At 38.2% G+C, this 20,082-nt stretch overlaps 1 protein-coding gene across 6 annotated transcripts in view; it reads right to left on the reverse strand.

Moving 5' to 3' along the window:
* Positions 1–526: 526 nt before the first annotated feature.
* Positions 527–20,082, reverse strand: part of dhdds (dehydrodolichyl diphosphate synthase) — a 29,516-nt gene continuing 9,960 nt past the window's right edge. For all 6 annotated transcript variants that reach the window (XM_069895494.1, XM_069895491.1, XM_069895493.1 and 3 more), the window contains 2 exons: positions 6,862–6,969; positions 527–5,817 (listed from right to left, as the gene is read on the reverse strand). In XM_069895494.1, coding sequence (XP_069751595.1) covers positions 5,566–5,817; positions 6,862–6,969 — 360 coding nt within the window. In that variant the 3' untranslated portion in view covers positions 527–5,565. The remainder of the gene's footprint in view (positions 5,818–6,861; positions 6,970–20,082) is intronic.

Consider the following 20,082-nt stretch of genomic DNA (forward strand, 5'->3'; position numbering starts at 1 on the left):
ATACACCTTGTTCAACCTTGTGTGGTACACTGCTAATTGGAATATTTTCAGGTGAGGAGGCTGTGACGAAGGTGCCAGAAGGATTGGTACTTGTCTCTGGCCTTTCACCACATATAATTATGATAAGGGAATCTATTTAGGTTGTGAAAAGAATGCAGAGGTTTCAAGAGGATACAGGCAAAACAACTGAATGGCCAAAGACAAGTCAGCTGGAATACAATGTAGAAAAATGTAAGGACATTTACTGCAGTTGACAAAATAGATTTTTTTCTAAACATCAACAAATACTGATCTACATGAATCCCTTTTACCAGTCCATAGCCTACTGTGCCTTGAATCCAGGTAGCTTTAAATGATGCAAGAGTAGCTGCCTCTGAGGCAGTGCACTTTAGCTTGATCTCTATTCTTATTCCTCACTTTAAACCTACCCCTCTGGTATTTAACAGCCCTGCCCTGCCATGTGGTGTGGTGGGTCACCACTGTAGAAAGTGGTGAAGCAACAAAGAACACAAGAGACGCTAAGGGCTGATGAGCTGACTGGTTTAATGGCATTTTTACAGTGGTTTAAATATTTGAGATTCGCGCGCTCCCCATGTCACATGATTCCTGGAAATGATGTGGCTCCCAGAAGCCTTTGAGTCATTAGACCCCGGGAAAGTCACAGGCCCATGGAGACCCGCGACTCCGAAGCTCCGGTAATAGGATGGGAGATAGAAAAGGGGAGGGGGGGCAGAATTACTGGTCAGGGATAGGATCACAGCTATAAAGAGGGAGAAAGCTGAAGAGGGAGTGTGCACTGAGTCAGTGTGGGTGGAAGTCAGAAATAGGAAGGGAGCTATCACTGTGCTGGGAGTAGTCTATAGGCCCCCAAATAACACTCAGGACTCAGGGGAGCAGACAAGCAGGCAGATTTTGGAATGGTGTGGGAAATACAGAGTTGTAGTGATGGGCGATTTCAACTTCCCTGATATTGACTGGCACCTACTGACTGCAAAGGATAGGTGGGGTGAATTTGTCAGGTGTGTACAAGAAGGATTCCTGACACATTATGTGGACTGGCCAACTAAAGGAGAGGCCATACTGGATCTGGTTCAGGGGAATGAACTTGGTCAGTTGGCAGTCCACTTGGTGGGGGAGCATTTTGGTGAGAGTGACCAGAAGGATAAAAACAGTCAATCTGGGGAAGGGCTAATTATGAAGGGATGAGGCAGAAACTAGTGAGAATACATTGGAAAGGAATGTTTAAGGGTAAAAGCACAGAAGTAATGTGCAGGAAGTTTAGGGACCACTTGTGCAGCATTCAAGATAGGTTTATCCCACTGGGACAAGGAAAGGATGGCAAGAAAAGGGAACTGTGGATGACAAAACAGGTAAGGAAACTGGTCAGAGGAAGAAGGAAGCACACATTAGATATAGGAAGCAGGAAAGTCTCTTGAGAAGTACATGGTAGCCAGGAAGGAACTTAAGAAAGGACTTAGGAGAGCTCGAAGAGGGCATGAGAAGGCCTTGACATGTAGAATTAAAGAGAACCCGAAAGCATTCTATGTGTATGTGAAGAACAGAAGGATGACGAAAATGAAGGTGAGGCTGCTAAAGGATAAAGGCGGCAGAGGAGGTTGGGGAGATTCTAAATGAACTTTGTGTCAGTATTCACAAGAGAAAAGGACCTTGATCATGGTGAGGTCGATATTGAACAGGTCTGTGTGGTGGACATTGTGGAGATTAAGGAAGTGGAAGTGTTCGATCTTCTTAAAAACAACAAGATGGATAAGTCCCTGGGGCTGGACATGATATACCCCAAGCTGCTGTAGGAGTGAGAGAAAAGATAGATGGGGAAGTAGCTTATTATCTTTGAATCCTCTTTGGTTGTTGGGGAGGTGCTGGAAGATGGGAGAATGGCAAATGTAGTTCACTTGTTTAAAAAAGTAATAGGGAGAATCTTGGGAATTATAGACCAGTGTGCCTTACACCAGTGGTGTGCAAATTAATAGAGAGGATTCTTAAGGATAGGATTCATGAGGATTTGGAGAAGTACAGCCTACTCAAGGACAGTCAGCATGGCTTTGTGAAGGGAAGGTCATGCCTCATGAATCTAATTGAGTTTTTTGAGGAGCTAACAAAAGAAATTGATGAGGGTAGGGCAGTAGATATGGTGCAGAGCTTTTGACAAGGTCCCCAATGAGAGACTCGTCCAGAAATGAGGCACAGGATCAGTGGATCCTTGGCTGTGTGGATACAAAATTGGCTTGTAGGAAGAAAGCAGAGTAGTAGAAGTGGAAGGAAAATATTCTACCTGGAGGTCGGTGACTAGTGAGTTAAGAGTATTGTGCTAATTTCTGGTCACCTTATTATAGGAAGGATATCAAAGCTATGGAGAGAATGAAGAGGAGATTTACCAGGATGTTGTCTGGATTGGGAAACAAGTCTTATGAGACAAGGTTAGCAGAGCTGGGACTTTTATCTTTGGAGTGTAGAAGGATGCAAGGAGACTTGATAGAGGTCTATAAGATCATGAGAGGCATAGATCCAGGGTAGGATCAGGAAACACCAGAAGGCATATGTAAACAATTAAGGGAAGGAAGTTTAGGGGAGACATCAGGTTTTTTTTTCCACAGACAGATGTGGGTGCCTGAAATGCCTTGCCAGATATGGTGGAGGCTGAAATACTGGGGGGCATTTAAGAGACTCTTAGACAGACACATGGATGAAAGAAAAAATAGAGGGTTATGAGGTAGGAAGGGTTTTGTACTTTTTTTAAAGGAAGGAATATATAGGACAGAACAACATCGAGGGTCGAAGGCTGTATTGTTCTGTCCTAAGAAATCTGCAGGGTTGCTGGGTTCCAGTGTAGTGCACAAAAATGAAGGAGAAATTCAGCAGATCAAGCAAAAGGCAGAGGCCCAAGCCCTTCTTCCTGAATGCCAAAAATCAGGCAGATGCCTGAATAATAAGATTGGGAGGGAGGAGTAGCTGCTCAGGTTAAGGTAAAAGATGGGAAGTAGAAGAAATGAAACTTTGGAGGCAGCAGAGAGAGGGTTGAGAAAGATTGCTCTCTTATAGGAAAGGAAAGTCTGAGGAGTTGGAAGAAGGGAAATAGAAGAGTGAGGAAGAAAGACTGGGGAGCAGGTTAACAGAAATTGGAGAAGTTGACATTGATGCAATGCGATTGGAGACTGCCAAGATGATGTTCTTCGGATTTACAAGTGGCCTCAACTTGGCAGTACGTGAGGCCATGGACAGTCATGTCAGTGTGGGAATGGGGTGTGAAATTGGGAAGACCTTGCAGTTAAGGTGGACAGAACAAAGATGCTCAAAGCAGTGATCGCCCAACCTGTGTCCAGTCTCCCAGACGTAGATGAGACAGCATGAGATGCAGTAAATGAACCTTACAGAGTCACAGGTGTTGCTTCTCCCTCATCATCATTTTGGCTCCCCAAATGATGATGAGGGAGAAGATATGTGCAATTGTAGCACTTCTTATAGTCTCACAGGCAGGTACAAGGGAGTGATTAGAGGGAATGATAAAGACTAAGTGATTCTCAAGTTCAGAAGCACGTAAAATGATCTCAGTGAGGTGAACATCGTTCTCATGGAGCTCAACAGGGTAGATCCAGGGAAATGTTCCTCCTAGCTGGGGTGTTCAGAACTAAGATGAGAAACAATATCTTCACCCAGAGGACTGTGCATCTTTGGAATTCTTTATCCAAGTTGTCTGTGATGGTTAAGTCACTGAAAATATTCAAGACGGATTGAAATAGACTCAGATGGGGCTAGGACAGGAAAGTGGTATCAAGGTAAAAGGTCAACCAGCATCTTTTTTAGTGGTAGGTCATCCATAAAAGGCTGGCTGCATGTTCTTTGATGTGATTTTGCAATTTCAGTGTGGCCTGGATTTACCCTCCCCCCTACTCTTGCGTAATCAAGACAAGGATCTACATTCAATCGTCTAGCCCACACAAATATATTTAAACTCTGTTGAAAATATAAATAATTAATGCACAATAGTGCTTTATATTATTGCTGGAATGGTTTTAATCAGCAAATTGACAGAATAGCAAAAATTGAGAGCAAAGTCCAATCTGTGACTGGAGTAGGCAATGTTTGGAGCAGACCTTGAATGATACTGATTTATAGAAGATACAAAGTACTTAAAGAATCACAGCAATACATAAGGACCTGCAGAAATAATTTTACCCTCACATTTATTAGAGACTGGTTTCAAACATGTCCATGTTTAAAGCTGGAAAAGTACGGTAGTCTCCATTAAATGAGAACCATGACATTACTCAGCACTTGCATCTCCCAGCAGTGCAGCTGTTTGATGATACATATTGTCATTGATGGAGATAAAAGTGACTGCAAAAACTAACGGCTGGAGGAACTCAGCAGGTAAGATGCGTCTGTGGGGGGAAAGGAATTCTCTCAACTTGAAACAGTGACAATTCCTTTCCCCCAACTTGCTGCTTATCCATCAATCCCCCAGCAGGTAAAAAAAAGACTGCAAATGTTGGAATCTAGGGCAAAGAACAAACTTAAATAGAAATGGGAGTTCCTTCAGCATTTTGTTGATTGCTCCTAATTCCCATTTGAATTCCAGTTTTAATGTGTTGGCTCCAGAACTTGCTATCATCTGCACATGAACGTCAATCAGCAAACATAATCACAAGACTGCTGCATGGGAGAAGATAGGGGATGGACCAAACTGCTAGCTGATTAACACCATCTTAGCCAGGGTCAAGTTTCACTATTGGGAAAAAGAGAAGTTGGTAACAGTGCTATGACCAGATGGTCCCAAATCTGAGAGAAAAACAAGGTCAGAACACCAGTGCTCAAAATGTGTTTCTGCAGCTTAGATTGGTGACAATAGGCAGGATACATTGCCAAAGGCATGGTTTAGAGTCTTTTAATTTTTAAAAATATAGATGAACAGCACGATAACAGGGGCTTTCGGCCCACGTGCCACCCAATTGATCTACAAACTCTGGCATGTTTTGAAGGGTGGGAGAAAACCAGAGCACCTGGAGGAAACCAACAAAGACAGAGGGAGAACTCCTTAGACTGCGTTGGATTCGAACCCTAGTCGCTGGCGCTATAACAGCCTTGCGCTAACCACTCCGCTAACCGTGCCACCTTCTTCATAATATTGCTGCCTGGGAGTGAATTAGAGATAACAGGGTAAGAGCAATCAACAATTATGTTGAGCACCAGATTGGCAGAGAAGACTCCAGCTGTTTTCATTTCACTAGATACTATGATTTTTTTTAAAAATCGAGCTCCATATCAGCAGAGCATCATATTTCACAAATAAAAGTAGCTGCATAAATTCAACATTAGCAGTTTGTATTTCCATTGGGAGTTTGCAAATCATCGCCTTTTCTTTATGACAGACACATAAAGACAGCTGCATTTCACTTGCTCAATTCAGATGGAGAAATCCACCAACCAGGAAGAGATCCTGAATTCAGCATTTTGTGGCTAATGGATCGTGGGACATGATGGAGGTATTTCCACTCACTTACATAATGGGTCTTCATTTTGTTGTCTGATCTGTGGAGCTAGGAAGGCCTAAACACGTACGAATGATGTTGATTCCCGCACAAGGTCCGTGAGGAATTTCTTCCTTTTGTTCTCTAGCCCGTGTAGAAAGTTAGAGACCCTTTCTTCCCGCTCTCTGGTGTACTTGAGGATTAGTTCCAGTTGGCACTCCGTGCCTCCCAGCTCCCCTGCCAGGCATGGTTGTGACTGCTCCAGCACACAGATGCGATCTACTTCCAGCTCCTGCTGCTGACATGTTGCCTCCTGCAACAGTTTTGCTTTCTACAAAATAAAAAGATCGCTTTTTCACATGCAAAACTTAAATTTAGTAGACATCAATCTATTTACTGCTGTATGATAAGGCCCAGCCTATCTATTTAGTGGTAAGTCTTATCCCAACAAAAACCAGACAAGGAAGTCCTCCAACATATCAAACTCAAGTAATTCCATTCCAGAGCAAGATTGACACAATTCATTCCCCCAGATAGTTCAATCACAAATGAGATTCAGAGTAGCGAGGTTCTACTGTAATATAGGGTGCTGGTAAGGCTAATCCTGGAGTACTGTGTGCGGTTCTGATCGCCTTACTTGAGAAAAGATATATTGGCTTTGGAGGTAGTGGAGAGGATATTCACCAAATCGATTCCAGAGATGAGATGGTTTGTTGATGAGGAAAGATTGAATTGCTGGGACTATACTCATTGGAATTCAGAAGAATAAGAGGACATCTTATACAAACATAAAGTAAAAGGGATAGTCAAGATTGAGCCAGGAAATTTGTTTCCACTTGTAGGTGAGACTAATACTAGGAGCCATAGCCTCAAGTTTCAAGGGAGTAGACTTAGAACAGAGATGAGGTCCTGCTTCCCCATAGAGGAGTGAATCTCTGGAATTCTCTGACAAAGGAAAAAGAAGACACTGCCTTATTAAATATATTTAACATACAGTTAGATTTTTAAATAGATGGGGAATTAAGGATTATAGGGAAAAGACAGACAGGTGGAGCTAAGTCCCAGCCAGGTTGGCCATAATCTATTGAATGGTAGAATATGCTTGATTGGCCAGATGGCCTACATCTATTCCTACTTCTTATACAAGATTTCTAAATCCATGCTGAATTTGTTAAAAAAGTTATTAAGATCCTATGATTACTCAAGAGATGAAGCTTTGTTTGGTTAGTGCATCTTATAGGACTGGGATAGCAAAGAAACCTCACTACACTGTTTTCATTGCTCCTCTTTCTTATGTCAAATACCCCACGCCATTGCCCTCCCTCTCTTCCCAACAAATCCTGCAAATTAATTCCATTGAAAGAACAACACTCACCTGAAGGGCAGGATAATTCACTTGATATTGCAGGATGGCCTGACAGAGATTCCAGAAAGAATATTCTGGCCACAATACAGGTTGGAAAACCAAGCATGAATGAGAGGTCTGTAAATGATTTGAGATAATTATTAAAACCTTGAAAAACAAAAATGGAATGCACTGCCCAAAAGAGTAGAGGATAGTAAGTTTTGGTTGGAGAATCTGTGACTGGGAGATTTATCGTAAAATTTACAACCAGATCCATTTGGTGTGGACAGGAAAAAAATACTTCAAACATGCTTAAACTTTGGAACCCCCTTTTGTAAATGAGCTAAATATTTAAATTGAATGTGATTAATTTGTATCAACTAAAGGTATTAAGGCAGGGGTGGCCAACCTTTTAAGTTTTAATTTAGACAAACTAATTTAGACAAAAAGAGTATGTACAGGGGGTATAGATTAATTGGGTGGCACAATCTTGTGGGCCGAAATGGCCTATTACCATGTTTTGTTTTTTTAATTGTTTTATTTTTCACACTATGAACCATATCAATCAAAATACACACAAACATTTCCCTCTTGAATATACACAATGGAAGAGGAGTCACGTGATGGAGTAGTGGCCGGACGGAGAACTCCAGCCCTCTCCAGAAAAGTCGGGAAAAACAAGAGAAAATACAAAAGCACAGAAATAAAAGTTAAAGAAAAGTGAGTATAAAGGTGGAAAGAAGATGGAGACAAAAGAAGAAAAATCAAAATCAACGGTAAGAAGAGAGGAAGAGAAGACAACGGAGGAAAAAGGTGAAGGCCTTACCTGTCCGAAGAGGCCCACTGTGGAGAGAGGAGCCCGCTACCTCAGGTCGGTAGAAAAAGAACTACAACAATGGCTCGCAGAGCCGAGTAAAAGTGCGCAACCGCGCATGCGCATGAAAAAAAACACACCGACGGGAGGGGGGACCAGCTGGGGCGTCGATCTCCACAGCCGGCAACGACAGCTGCAAAACACCTGCAGCAAAAAGAGACCACAGAAGACAAATAGAAACAAGAAAGAAGAGAAGGAAAGGGCAACAAAGAAACAACAGATGGCCAACCCAGAGGAAGAAGAAGAGGAAGAATACAGTGAAATAGATGAAGGGAAAGGCAAGGTAAAGGATATACTTTCTCTTGTTAGAGGATACATGGAGTCATTTAAAGAATGGCAAACACAGGAATTCAATGATTTAAGAAGAAGAATAAACAACACAGAAGAGAAAGTGAATAAAATAGATATGACCTTAACAGAAATGGGGAAAAAAATGGACAAGATGGAAGAACGGGCAGTAGCAGCAGAAATGGAGGTAGAAGACTTAAAAAAGAAATTGGAGGAATCTAATAAAAAAACTAAAGAGACACAAGACCTACTAGCTCAAAAAATAGATATAATGGAAAATTATAACAGAAGAAATAACATAAAGATAGTGGGCCTTAAGGAAGATGAAGAAGGCAAGAATATGAGGGAGTTTATAAAAGAGTGGATCCCTAAGACCCTAGGATGTCCAGAACTACAGCAAGAAATGGAAATAGAAAGGGCACATAGAGCATTGGCCTCTAAACCACAACCACAACAAAAACAAAGATCTATTGTAGTAAAATTCCTAAGATATACTACAAGAGAAAAGGTACTGGAGAAGACAAGGGAAAAAGTAAGAGAGGGCAACAAACCACTGGAGTATAAAGGGCAAAAAATCTTCATTTATCCAGATATAAGTTTTGAACTCCTAAAGAAGAGAAAAGAGTTCAATACAGCAAAGGCGATTTTATGGAAGAAAGGGTATAAATTTATACTGAAGCATCCTGCGGTATTGAAAATATTTATTCCAGGACAACAAAACAGACTATTCTCGGATCCAGAAGAAGCACGAAAATTTGCAGAACAATTACAAAAATAGACTGAGGGATGAAGACGGGTAATGAGGGTAAAAATGACCACGATTGATATGTATGCGGGTAAAGAGGTATAAGAGTGAATAGAGACAATGTGCATACGTGAATGTATCTGTAATTAGAGGAAAACATAGATAGTATAGACAAGAATTAATAAGGGAAGGTAATGGAATAGAGAGAATAAGGAGGGAATTAAAAGAGTGACCTTTGTGACATATGAAAAGTGAAATCTTTTCTGGGGGGGCTGGGTGGGGGAAAAGAGCGGTCACTGCAAAATCAGTTGACGCTTGCGAGTGGATTCGCAAATCCAAATGGAGAGGGGAGATGTGGTTGTCCGACAAGGGATAAAGGACAACTCAGGAGGGGAAGGGGAGATTGGGGATAAAGAAGATAGAAATAGGAGAATAAGGAAAATGTTGGATGTTGTAGGAATGCTGTCTTGTAAAGAGTTGAAAATAAGAAAACGGAAATGGAAAAGGAGGAAAGGTAATGATGGAAAAACGGAAAGAGAAGATAAACAAAATATAAAATGGCTACGCTGAACTATATGACTTTAAATATTAATGGAATACATAACCAAATTAAAAGGAAGAAACTACTAAATTTACTGAAAAAGGAAAAAATAGATATAGCATTTGTCCAAGAAACACACTTAACTGAATTGGAGCACAAGAAATTAAAGAGAGATTGGGTAGGACATGTAACAGCAGCATCATATAATTCAAAAGCAAGAGGAGTGGCTATATTAATTAGCAAAAATGTGCCATTTAAAATAGAAGAGGAAATAATAGATCCAGCAGGGAGATATGTTATGATAAAATGTCAGATATATTCGGAGCTTTGGAATCTACTTAATATATATTCACCTAACGAAGAAGATCAAAAGTTTATGCAAGATATCTTTTTGAAGGTAGCTAATACGCAAGGGAACATACTAATAGGAGGGGATTTCAATCTGAATTTGGATCCAAATATGGATAAAACGGGGAAAAAAATTAACAGGAAGAACAAAGTAACCAAATTTATAATTAAATCAATGCAAGAAATGAAACTTGTGGACATATGGAGGAAACAAAACCCAAAAAAAAAGGAATACTCATACTACTCGACTAGACATAAAACATACTCAAGAATAGACCTATTTTTGTTATCAGCTAGTATGCAGGATAGAGTAAGAAAAACAGAATATAAAGCGAGAATGCTATCGGACCATTCACCCTTAATACTGACAGTAAAGCTAGAGGACATCCCTCCAAGAATGTATAGATGGAGATTAAACCCCATGCTACTTAAAAGACAGGATTTTAGAGAATTTATTGAAAAACAATTAAAAATGTATTTTGAAGTAAATACGGAATCAGTGGAGGATAAGTTTATACTATGGGACGCAATGAAAGCATTCATTAGAGGGCAAATAATAAGTTATGTAACCAAGATGAAGAAGGACTATAATCAGGAAACAGAGCAGTTGGAAAGGGAAATAGTAAACATAGAAAAAAAATTAGCAATAAAGGAAGATACAACCAAAAGAAGAGAATTGGCGGATAAAAAAATAAAATATGAAACATTACAAACATATAAGGTGGAGAAGAATATAATGAAGACAAAACAGAAATATTATGAACTAGGTGAAAAAACACACAAAATCTTAGCATGGCAGCTTAAGACAGAGCAAACTAAGAAAATGGTATTGGCAACAAGGAAAAAAGACAAACAAATTACATATAATCCAAAAGAAATTAAGGAAAACTTCAGAGAATTCTATGAACAATTATACCGAACTGAAAATGAAGGGAAAGAAGGGAAAATAGATGAATTTTTGACTAAAATTGAACTACCAAAACTACAAATAGAGGAACAAAATAAATTAACAGAATCATTTGGAACAGTAGAAATACAAGAGATAATAAAAAAATTACCAAATAATAAGACACCAGGAGAGGATGGACTCCCAATAGAATTCTACAAAACATTTAAAGACCTATTAATACCGCCCCTCCTGGATGTAATCAACCAGATTGATGAGACACAAAACTTACCAGATTCATGTAAAACAGCAATAATTACAGTGATACTAAAACAAGGGAAAGATCCACTCTCACCAGCGTCATATAGACCAATATCTTTGCTAAACACAGATTATAAGATAATAGCTAAACTATTAGCAAACAGATTAGCAGAACAGGTACCGAAAATGGTAAATTTAGACCAAACTGGATTTATCAAAAAAAGACGCACAACAGACAATATTTGTAAATTTATTAACTTAATTCATGCAGTAGAAGGAAATAAAGCACCTGCAGTAGCAGTTGCTTTAGACTCAGAGAAGGCCTTCGACAGAGTAGAATGGAATTATTTGTTCAAAGTATTGCAAAAATTCAGTTTATCGGAGAAGTATATTAATTGGATTAAAGCATTATATAAGGGACCGTTAGCGAAAGTGACAGTAAATGGACATGTATCAAAGCAATTTAACTTAAGCAGGTCAACGCGGCAGGGATGACCACTATCACCATTATTGTTTGCGCTAGCTATAGAACCACTAGCAGAATCGATAAGAATAGATAATAATATAAAAGGAATAAAAATAAAAGACAGGGAATATAAAATCAGTCTATTTGCGGATGATGTGATAGTGTACTTAACAGAACCAGAACTATCAATAAAAGAACTATATAAGAAATTGAAGGAATATGGAGAAGTGTCGGGATACAAGATAAACGTAAATAAAAGTGAAGCAATGCCTATGAATAACGCGGATTTCTCAAAATTTAAGAAGGAATCCCCATTCAGATGGCAAATGCAGGCAATAAGATACCTAGGTGTACAAATAAACAAAAATCTAGGCCAATTATATAAACTCAATTACAATCCACTAATGAAAAAAATTACAGGACGATTTAGAGCATTGGAAAGAGCTACCACTAACACTGATAGGAAGGATAAACTGTATTAAAATGAAAATTTTTCCAAGGATACTATACTTATTTCAGGCATTGCCAATACAACTGACAGAAAAATTCTTCAAAGAGTTAAAGAAAATAATAAGGAAATTTTTATGGAGAGGGGGGAAACCGAGGATAGCACAAGATAAATTAACAGAATGATATAAACAAGGAGGCTTACAATTGCCAAACTTCAAAAATTATTATAGAGCCGCACAATTAAGGTACCTATCAGATTTTTATCAAACAAGGGAAAAACCAGACTGGACGAGATTAGAATTAGATAAAATAGGGGAAAAGATACCTGAACACGTATTATATAAATGGGACGAAAAATTGGTACAACATAGAACTTCTCCAGTATTACACCATCTCCTCAATATATGGAAGAAGATTCATGTAGAAAGAAATAAAACAAATTATCAATTACCAAAACTAATATTGACGCAAAATAAGCTACTCCCTTTTACAATAGACAACCTTTCCTTTAGAAAATGGGAAAAAAAAGGGATTGAAAGAATAGAAAATTGTTTTTCAGGAAGTAGATTCTTATCCTTTGAACAAATGAGAGATAAGTACAATATAACTGGAGATACAGCGCTGGCATATTACCAACTGAGATCCTACTTGAAAGATAAATTAGGAAGCAATTTGAGTTTACCAGAGGGAAGTAACCTTGAATATGTGATTACAGATACAATGTTAATCAAAAGATTTATAACAAATATGTATATTAAACTGCAAGAAAAGGAGAATGAGGAAACAAATGGTAAAACTAAACAAAAATGGGAACAAGATTTAAATATAAAGATAAAAAAGGAAACATGGGAGAAGTTATGTTCTGGAATGATGAGAAATACAATAACTACGAGGCTGCGTATGATACAATATAATTGGTTACACAGACTATACATTACACCGCAAAAGTTAAATAAATGGGACCCAACAGTATCTGATAGATGTTTTCGATGTAAAAAAGAAAGGGGAACAACAATTCATGCAATCTGGACATGTGAGAGAGTAGAAAAATTTTGGGATGATCTCAATCAGATATTAAATAAACTAACAGAAAACAATATACCAAAGAATCCAGAGATCTTTTTCCTAAGTAACATAAAAAATAAAGAATTTGGAATTGACTTGGAAGATGCACAAAAAAGATTTGTTAAGATAGCTCTAGCCGTAGCAAAAAAATGTATTATGTCAACCTGGAAATTGGAAGATAATTTGAAAATACAACAATGGTATATAGAAATGAATAAATGTATTCCATTAGAAAAAATAACATATAGTTTAAGAAATAATATTGAAATATTCGAACAAGTATGGGAGCCTTACATTAAATACAATAGCGAAAACCTACCGGGAACAAATATTACCTAAGTTGATGGAAGGAGAAGAAAAGAAAAGAATGGACTCAGTAGAATTTCTGGTGTATTTTTGTTGAATGACAACATTGTCTGACTGGCTTAATGCAACCTAGATTGTATACCTAAAATGGATGAGGGGGGGGGGGTGGGGGGGGGGTGGCTTGGGAGGAGGGAGGGGGGGGGGGAGAAAAAGTCACTGTATATGTGTGAAAAAGAAAAAGTGTATATCATGGCTAACGTGATTTATGGTGTGAAAAATAAAAAATTTAAAAAAAATATACACAATGGCATTTTCTCCCCTTCCCCCCCCCCTACCTTCCCTCCCCCCTCCAAACCCATTAAACCTTCAACATATACAATACAATAAAACCATTAAACAATGTCATTACACAATGAAAATAAACAAGAAAATTGTGTCATCTATTTTTACACACTGGATCAGGTCATTTTGTCTTCTTCTCATTTTGTCATTTTAGGGGTTGGAGGTCCGCGGTAGGCCCTCTCTGTTATGTTCCATGTACGGTTCCCAAATTTGTTCAAATAATGTTACTTAATTTTTTAAATTATATGTTTTTTTTCCAATGGAATACATTTATTCATTTCTATGTACCACTATGGTATTCTCAGGCTCTCTTCTGATTTCCAAGTTGACATTATACATTTTTTGCTACAGCTAAGGCTATCATAATAAATCTTTTTTGCGCTTCATCCAGTTTGAAGCCTAATTCTTTACTTCTTATATTACTTTGAAGAAAGATCTCTGGATTTTTTGGTCTGTTGCTTTTTGTGATTTTATTTAATACCTGATTTAGATCTTCCCAAAACATTTTCACTTTCTCACATGCCCAAATTACATGTACTGTTGTTCCCGTTTCCTTTTTACAATGAAAACATCTATCTGATAATGTTAGACTATTACCATGTTGTAGGTCTAAATTAAAAATTAAAGGGTTGCCCACCCCTGTATTAAGGGATATTGTTACAAGCCCAGAGAATCCCAAAATCCAGCAGCAATATAAATTCACCAAGACAAATGGTTACTTAAACAAAAGTTGTTTTTAATTTTCTTTCAAAATAAAAACAGGATCAAACCTTAACATATTACTATTAACTTAATCCCCTTCTAATTCTAAGCACACATGTATGTTATGTGTGTATGTTCAGGAAAGTTCTTTGATTTCATAGTCCAGTAATTCTCTTCTCACTTCTCTAAGTTCACCGGTATCAGGCAATTCTTATACTATGAACAGAATTTAACATTATGAATTTTCACCAGGCTCTGGTGCTTAAAGGTTACCGCTCAGGAAGGTTCTCGTTGGTTTCAGAGAGATATTTGTTGCTCGTTAGACACACACAAACTGATTTCCTACGATTAGCCACTTCAGTGTCTTGTCCGATCATGGGTTTTCCAAATGATAATCTCTTCTTCCAGGTCACAACAGAATTCCTCTTATTTCAGGAGAAACACTCTAGCCAGCCATTTTCTCTTTAAGGACTACAAGGGTTTTGAACAGGCTAAACTCAGAACTTACAACCTGTCTTCAAAATGGGGTTTTCAACAAGCCTGCTAGCTTGTCATGTTGCAACCTCAAAAGCCACTGTAGAACTCTTCTCTCTCTCTCTCTCTCTGTCTAAGCGAAGAATCCTGTTTTCTTTCCTCTCTTTCTGCTTGTAAAAACGAGAACCCCTTCCAAGGCTCAAAATCCAATCCTTGAAAGATCTTTATCAGCACTTGATCCCAGTCTTTGTTGCATTTCCTCCTACTTCAGAAGTTCCACTGACTTTTGCAAACACTGGTGCCTATATGTTTAGCTTCAGCAAAGCTCTTGCATTTTAAATGATATGTGAAGTGCAAGTATCTGTGAAATGACGTACACTAAACCCCCCCCACATATTTATATATAATTAATATATAATATAACCTGTAACAATATGTTTTGTGATAGCAGCAGTGATTTCACTGAAGAATACTGGAAATACTGAGTAGGTCAGATCATATTGTTAGGTACAGGGAACATGACCTGAAACATTGACTTGCTTCTGAATATTTTCAATTGTCTGTTTTTTTTATTTGAGAAGCTACTTCCTGTTCATTTCTTTTTTTTCTTTCGGAACCACAATAAAACTAATTCCACAATAATATTTTAAAAAGCACAAAAGTTAAACAACATAAAGTGTTTTTGTTTTAAATTTGGGAGCCGTAAGAGGAGTCACGTGATGGAGTAGTGGCCGGTCAGGGAATTCCAGCCCTCTCCGGAAAAGTTGAAAAAAAAACGCACAAAACACAAAGGTACAAGAGTAAAAATTAAAACAAAGTAAAAATAAAGGTGAGAAGAAAATGGCAGCGAAGAGAGAAAAGTCGAAAACAACGGGAAGAAGAGAAGATGAAAGAACGTGGGAAGAAGAAGGTGAAGGCCTTACCTGTCCGAGGAGGCCCGCCGCGGAGAGAGAAGCCCACTCCCTCAGGTCAGCAGAAGTCCCGGGCTCGGGACTACAAAAATGGCTCGCAGAGCTGAGTAAAAGTGCGCAACCGCGCATGAAAAAAAACACACAGACGGGAGGGGGGAACAGCTGCGGAGTCGATCTCCACAGCTGAGAGAGACACCTGCAACACAGCAGCAGGTGCATAACACAGAAAATAACGACAACAAGAAAGAAGAGGGTAAAAAGAAAACAAGGAAACAACAGATGGTCAACCCAGAGGAAGAAGAACAGAAAGAAATGGAAGAAGTGAAAGGCAAGACAATGGATATATCTTTTTTTAAAGAATATATGGAATCAGTGAAAGAATGGCAATTACAAGAATTTAATGAGATAAAAAGAAGGATTAAAAGTGCAGAAGAAAAAATGAATAAAATACAAATGGTTATATCAGAGATAGGAAAAAGAGTGGATAATGTGGAAGAATGAGAAATAATCGTAGAAATGGAAGTAGAGGACTTAAAAGAGAAATTAGAAGAATCTAATAAAAAAGTTAAAGAGGCACATGAGCTGTTAGCTCAGAAGATAGATATAATGGAAAACTATAATAGAAGAAATAATATAAAGATAGTGGGCCTTAAGGAAGATGAAGAAGGCAAGAATATGAGAGAATTTATAAAAGATTGGATCCCCAGGGTCCAAGGAAGACCAGAATTACAGGAGGAAATGGAAATAGAGATGGCACATAGAACATTAGCGCCGAAACCACAACCGCAGCAAAAACCAAGATCCATTTTAGTAAAATTTTTAAGATATTCAACAAGAGAAAATATATTTGAGAAAGCAATGAAGACAATAAGAGAAGACAAAAAGCCACTGGAATACAAAGGTCAAAAAATATTTTTCTATCCAGACATAAGTTTTGAATTCCTGAAGAAGAGAAAGGAGTTTAATACAGCAAAAACGATCCTATGGAAAGAAGGATATAAATTTATGTTAAAGCACCCAGCGGTACTTAAAATAGTTATTCCAGGGCAACAAAACAGACTATTCTCAGATCCAGAGGAAGCACAAAAATTTGCAGAACAACTACAAAACAAGCAGAGAGATGAAGACATGTAATGAGAGTAAAAATGACCACGAACTATATGTATGTGTGATATATATATATATCTATAGATGTGTATGTATATATGTGTATACATGAGTGTATCCGTATTTAGAGGAAAATATATAGAGTATAGATAAGAATTAATAAGGGAATGAAAGGGAATAGAGGGAATAAGGAGATAAGGAGGGAATTAAAAAAGTGACCTTTGTTATATATGAAAATTGAAATCTTTTCCGGGGGGGCTGGGTGGGGCGGAGTTACGGTCACTGCAAAATCAGTTGACGCCTGCGAGTGAATTCGCAAATCCAAATGGAGTGGGGAGATGTGGTTGCCCGGCAAGGGATAAAGGGTAACTCAGGAGGGGGAGGGGAGAATGGGGTTAAAGAAGTTTTAAATAGGAGAATAAGGAAAATGTTTGATGTTTTAGAAATGTTGTCTTATAAAGTGTTCAAAACAAGAAAGCAGAAATGGATAAGAAGGAAAGGTGATGGAGAAACGGAAAGGGAATATAAACAAAGTATGAAATGGCTACGTTGAACTATATGACTTTAAATATTAACGGAATACATAACCAAATCAAAAGGAAGAAACTGCTAAATTTACTGAAAAAAGAAAAAATTGATATAGCATTTGTGCAAGAAACACATTTAACTGAATTGGAGCACAAGAAATTAAAGAGAGATTGGGTAGGACATGTAACAGCAGCGTCGTATAATTCAAAAGCAAGAGGAGTAGCTATATTAATCAGTAAAAATATACCAATTAAAATAGAAGAGAAAATAATAGATCCAGCAGGGAGATATGTAATGATAAAATGTCAGATATATTCAGAGTTTTGGAATCTACTTAATGTATATTCACCTAATGAAGAAGATCAAAAGTTTATGCAAGATATTTTTTTGAAGATAGCAGATACGCAAGGGAACATATTAATAGGAGGGGATTTCAACCTTAATTTGGATTCAAATATGGACAAAACTGGGAAAAAAATTAACAGAAAGAACAAAGTAACCAAATTTATAATTAAATCGATGGAAGAAATGCAACTTTTGGATATATGGAGGAAACAACACCCAAAGGAAAAGGAATATTCATATTATTCGGGTAGACATAAAACATACTCAAGAATATACCTATTTTTGTTATCAGCTCGTATGCAAGATAGAGTAATAAAAACAAAATATAAAGCTAGAATATTATCGGACCATTCACCCTTGATATTGACAATAGAGTTAGAGGACATCCCTCCAAGAATGTATAGATGGAGATTAAACTCCATGCTACTTAAAAGGCAGGATTTTAGAGAATTAATTGAAAGACAAATTAAAATGTAGTTTGAAATAAATACGGAATCAGTGAAAGATAAGTTTATACTATGGGATGCAATGAAACCGTTCATTAGAGGGCAAATAATAAGTTATGTAACCAAGATGAAGATGGACTATAATCAGGAAACAGAGCAGTTGGAAAGGGAAATAGTAATTACAGTAATACTAAAGCAAGGGAAAGATCCACTCGCACCAGCGTCATATAGACCAATATCATTACTTAACACAGATTATAAGATAATAGCTAAACTATTAGCAAACAGATTAACAGATTATGTACCTAAAATGGTAAATCTAGATCAAACTGGATTTATTAAAAAAAGACGCACAACAGACAATATTTGTAAATTTATTAACTTAATTCATGCAGTAGAAGGGAGTAAAGCGCCAACAGTAGCAGTTGCTTTAGACGCAGAGAAGGCCTTTGACTGAGTAGAATGGAATTATTTATTCAAAGTATTGCAAAAATTCAGTTTACCAGAGAAGTATATTAATTGGATTAAAGCATTATATAAGGGGCCATTGGCGAAAGTGACAGTAAATGGATATATATCAAAGCAATTTAACTTAAGCAGATCAAAAAGGCAGGGATGCCCACTATCACCCTTATTGTTCGCGTTAGCTATAGAACGGCTAGCAGAATTGATAAGAACAGAAAATGATATAAAAGGGATAAAAATAAAAGACAAGGAATATAAAATCAGTTTATTTGCAGATGATGTTATAGTATACTTAACAGAACCAGAACTTTTTTTCTTTGGCTTGGCTTCGCGGACGAAGATTTATGGAGGGGGTAAAAAGTCCACGTCAGCTGCAGGCTCGTTTGTGGCTGACCAGTCCGATGCGGGACAGGCAGACACGATTGCAGCGGTTGCAAGGGAAAATTGGTTGGTTGGGGTTGGGTGTTGGGTTTTTCCTCCTTTGCCTTTTGTCAGTGAGGTGGGCTCTGCGGTCTTCTTCAAAGGAGGCTGCTGCCCGCCAAACTGTGAGGCGCCAAGATGCACGGTTTGAGGCGTTATCAGCCCACTGGCGGTGGTCAATGTGGCAGGCACCAAGAGATTTCTTTAGGCAGTCCTTGTACCTTTTCTTTGGTGCACCTCTGTCACGGTGGCCAGTGGAGAGCTCGCCATATAATACGATCTTGGGAAGGCGATGGTCCTCCATTCTGGAGACGTGACCCATCCAGCGCAGCTGGATCTTCAGCAGCGTGGACTCGATGCTGTCGACCTCTGCCATCTCGAGTACCTCGACGTTAGGGGTGTGAGCGCTCCAATGGATGTTGAGGATGGAGCGGAGACAACGCTGGTGGAAGCGTTCTAGGAGCCGTAGGTGGTGCCGGTAGAGGACCCATGATTCGGAGCCGAACAGGAATGTGGGTATGACAACGGCTCTGTATACGCTTATCTTTGTGAGGTTTTTCAGTTGGTTGTTTTTCCAGACTCTTTTGTGTAGTCTTCCAAAGGCGCTATTTGCCTTGGCGAGTCTGTTGTCTATCTCATTGTCGATCCTTGCATCTGATGAAATGGTGCAGCCGAGATAGGTAAACTGGTTGACCGTTTTGAGTTTTGTGTGCCCGATGGAGATGTGGGGGGGCTGGTAGTCATGGTGGGGAGCCAGAACTATCAATAAAAGAATTATATAAGTAATTGAAGGAATATGGAGAAGTGTCGGGTTACAAGATTAACGTAAATAAAAGTGAAGCAATGCCAATGAATAATGCGGATTTCTCAAAATTTAAGAAGGAATCACCATTCAGATGGCAAATGCAAGCAATAAGATACCTAGGTATACAAATAAATAAAAATCTCGGCCATCTATATAAACTCAATTATTATCCATTAATGAAAAAATTACAGGGCGATATAGAGCATTGGAAAGATCTACCACTAACACTAATAGGAAGGATAAACTGTATTAAAATGAACATTTTCCCAAGGATACAATACCTATTTCAGGCATTGCCAATACACTTGACAGAGAAATTCTTCAAGGAGTTAAAGAAAATAATAAGGAAATTTTTATGGAAAGGGGGGAAACCGAGGATAGCACAAGATAAATTAACAGAATGGTATAAACAAGGAGGCTTACAACTGCCAAACTTTAAAAATTATTATAGAGCCGCACAATTAAGATACCTATCA

The sequence above is a fragment of the Narcine bancroftii genome, chromosome 8, assembly GCF_036971445.1.
Source record: "Narcine bancroftii isolate sNarBan1 chromosome 8, sNarBan1.hap1, whole genome shotgun sequence".
Lineage (NCBI taxonomy): Eukaryota > Metazoa > Chordata > Chondrichthyes > Torpediniformes > Narcinidae > Narcine > Narcine bancroftii.